The sequence below is a fragment of the Malaya genurostris genome, chromosome 3, assembly GCF_030247185.1.
Source record: "Malaya genurostris strain Urasoe2022 chromosome 3, Malgen_1.1, whole genome shotgun sequence".
In the NCBI taxonomy this organism is placed as follows: domain Eukaryota; kingdom Metazoa; phylum Arthropoda; class Insecta; order Diptera; family Culicidae; genus Malaya; species Malaya genurostris.
This window is the reverse complement of record NC_080572.1, coordinates 164,469,324-164,472,460: the sequence shown is the minus strand read 5'-3', so window position 1 is coordinate 164,472,460 and position 3,137 is coordinate 164,469,324. Positions and strand designations below refer to the sequence as shown.

Below are 3,137 nucleotides of genomic sequence, written 5' to 3'. Positions count from 1 at the left end.
TTTGAGTGTAATGTTCAACTTCTTTTAAGTCTACCATTTAATTAAACTGATTCCCGTTATTGCACAGTCGCTTATACCTAGTAATTTCTACATTCTTTACACGGCTTTCAGATAAATTTAAACCAAAGTCTCTTCACGTCACTTGCATTTCAATAGTTAGAAACGGATTGGCAGCGAAAGAGGAAAAATCATGAAAAGTTACTTTGGGAAAATCAAAAACATTACATTTGGCTTCGACTATCCGGACACAATTTGCATTGTATTCTTACTAAAAATGGTGACGTGAGTGAAAATGTGTTCAAATACTTGTTCGAAAATACGCACAATGTTATTTATATTCATAGATACCTCGGTCAATGGCGACATAAAGAGCAAACTTATCGATATTGGATTTATTTTTGTGTAGCGAACTTCGGCATGCTTTTAAATTTTTGTACAATACTTTGGGATTTATACGATATATTCGACGATTTCATTCTGTTTGGCGATAACATGTGCATTACAACCGGGAGTGCATTGGTTTTATTGAAAACTAGTTACCATTATTACTATAGCGAAGATTTCAAGAAAATGTTCGAAAAACTGCAACAATACTGTGATGAAAATAATCAACGTGAGCAAACGATTCGTGATTTACAACGTAAATATTTCCTCGAAGAGATATTTATCCTGATTGTTTGCTTGTTCACGGGAACTTTATTGATTATTGCCATTTGCTGCCATGTAAGTATGGAGAATACAAGCTATCGAAGGTATATAGAATTTTATTACCTTATTCCACAGACACTGTTTGACAGGACCATCCCGTATCGCGCCAAATTTCCAATTGAAATACATTCATCCCAAAGGCTAACGATTGTGTTCCTTTTCCAATTAATCATGTGCTGTTACTTCATCTGGACGGTCGTATTCATAGACAGCATTGGTGGACAGGTTCTGAATCAGATATCACTGAATTTTCACGTTCTGTGTATGGATTTTCAGAAAATTGGCGAAGGGCTAATTGCCAATTCAAGATCTGACGACAGACAAGCCAGGGAGGCAGAAAACTCAAAACTAAGACAAAATTTAAAGGAACTAATCCAACGGCATCAGAAATTAATAAGGTAGACCAGCAATAATGAGATCTATTTCAAAATATTCATGATACGTTATTACAGTTTTGGAAAACATGCGAACGCAATTTACCAACCAATACTTATGATTCAACTTGTAGCTAGTGTATCTATGCTTTGCCTGACTTCATTTGAAGCAACTCTGACAATGGATAATATTGCCTTGTTCTCGAAGTTTGCGGTTTATTCTATAGGTTCAATCGTTCAAATTTTATTTTGGTGCTATTATGGTAACAGAGTTTTCTATATGGTATATCATCAGAAATGCGATAGTATGCTTTAAAATAGTACACAAAATCTTCTTCCAAAATAGTCATCAGCAATCCACGAGGCGATGGTGCAGTCTAACTGGATCTCGGGCGACATTTCTTTTCAGAAAGATCTTATTCTGGTATTGATGCGTGCCCGAAAGCCGTTCAGATTTGATGCTTGCGGTTATTTTCCTATCACGTATGAAACTTTTATAACTGTAAGTAATGTAGGTTAGAAATGATTTTGCTCATTTCAATTATTTTAATTACTTTCAGGTTTTGAGTCGTTCATATTCACTATTTACACTATGTAGAACAGTTAGTAAGTAAGTTGTAGGCATGTATTTTGTGGAATACTATTTAGAATGGGAATAGGCATTCATATAAGTCCGAAGGATAGACATACTAGCATATATGAACTAAGCATGAATTGAAACTTATTATTCCACCGATTGAATCGTTTATAGCAGCTATTCCCAATATGTGGTCCTGTATTATTACGGGTCCGATAATCGTTTTCACGAACCATTTGTTTGCAGCAATTGTTTCTAGCACCACGTGTTGAAGTTTCGCTTCAAATTGAATATAAATATAGTTTTTTTTTCAAAATAATAATCGTATTATTACAATCAATTTTCGAATAAGAGTTGAAGAATGTTTGTAGCAAACAAAATTAATTTTAATCATGTGGGTCCGCGGAAAACTTTCAGGATTCCAAAGAGATTCGCGATATGAAAAGGTTGGGAATCACTAGTTTATAGCATACATGCGCGAACTTTGATATTTGTATGCACACATATGTTACAAACAATGTAAGTCCTTTGTCACGGTATTAACAAGGAAGTACGTACAAGGAAGAAACGCCGAATTTGAGAATGAAATCTTGGCTCGATGCTTGATTCCCTGTTAAGATTGATACATTTATTTAATTAGTATTAAAATTGTTTTGTTATACTTTGGTATTACAATTATTTCTTTTACTTTGATCATTAATCGGATATATTGGGCGGTCGTACGATGTTGCTACAAGGAGACGGGAACAGCGCGATGATTTGTTGGATCGGCGAAATCAATCACCGCTTAGTTGAAATCTTTATATTCGAACAAAAAAATGTAGTTTACTCTTCCGAAAAAATCCGGATACATGTTGCTAGTTGTGCACCTGTGGGTATGCATCTCAACATCTAACGGTTGTTACGATGCAGAACTTGCAGAATTAGTTGTTGGTTGTTGTTCTATGCGTTCTTAGCTGGTGTAATCCACCCATGATTTCAATGTTCGGTGTAAGATAAAGATCAACGTTCCCAATAGATGGTGCAGATTTCAATGTGTTCTTATCTCTTACTCGTAACTGGAACTCTTTCAGTCGTAGGCCACGCTTATTTCTGCTGCATACAGGAGGCGTCTCCATTCAACTCGATTCATGGCTGTTCGCTGCCAGCCTCAGCAGCTGCGAAGGGTCCACCGGTTATCCTCAACTTGATCGATCCATCTTACCCGCGGCGCGCCTCTTCTTCTTATACAGGGTCCGCCATCTAACATTTTTTTTAACTTGCGGTTATTTCGACATTGGTAACCTTAATGTCACTTCTGATTTGACAGAAACTTAGTTTTATCCTTCCGCTGAACGAAAATGGTTGTGTATACGCGTTATCGTTTCGCCAACTGGGCTTGCGATCAGCTTGAAGAAGACGCCTATTTTTGCCAAAAAATCATCTTCTCGGATGAGACACATTTTCAGCTCGGCGGGTATGTTAATATGCAAAATTTT

The 3,137-nt window shown here is 36.4% G+C and overlaps 1 protein-coding gene across 1 annotated transcript; it reads left to right on the top strand.

Annotated features, from left to right (window-relative positions):
* Positions 1-417: 417 nt before the first annotated feature.
* LOC131434081 (putative odorant receptor 65c) lies at positions 418-1,880 on the top strand. The gene is made up of 5 exons (XM_058600729.1): positions 418-723; positions 784-1,106; positions 1,161-1,365; positions 1,429-1,584; positions 1,643-1,880. The coding sequence occupies exons 1-5, from the start codon at positions 418-420 to the stop codon at positions 1,694-1,696; spliced, it is 1,044 nt and encodes a 347-aa protein (XP_058456712.1). The 3' UTR covers positions 1,697-1,880.
* The last annotated feature ends 1,257 nt before the right edge of the window (positions 1,881-3,137 follow it).

Bases quoted from the DNA above. Each gene is read 5' to 3' on its own strand.
- LOC131434081 (XM_058600729.1), top strand. From the start codon at position 418: ATGCTTTTAAATTTTTGTACAATACTTTGGGATTTATACGATATATTC. The intron at 724-783 runs GTAAGTATGGAG...CTTATTCCACAG, and splicing joins TTATTGCCATTTGCTGCCAT to ACACTGTTTGACAGGACCAT. The intron at 1,107-1,160 runs GTAGACCAGCAA...ACGTTATTACAG, and splicing joins CGGCATCAGAAATTAATAAG to TTTTGGAAAACATGCGAACG.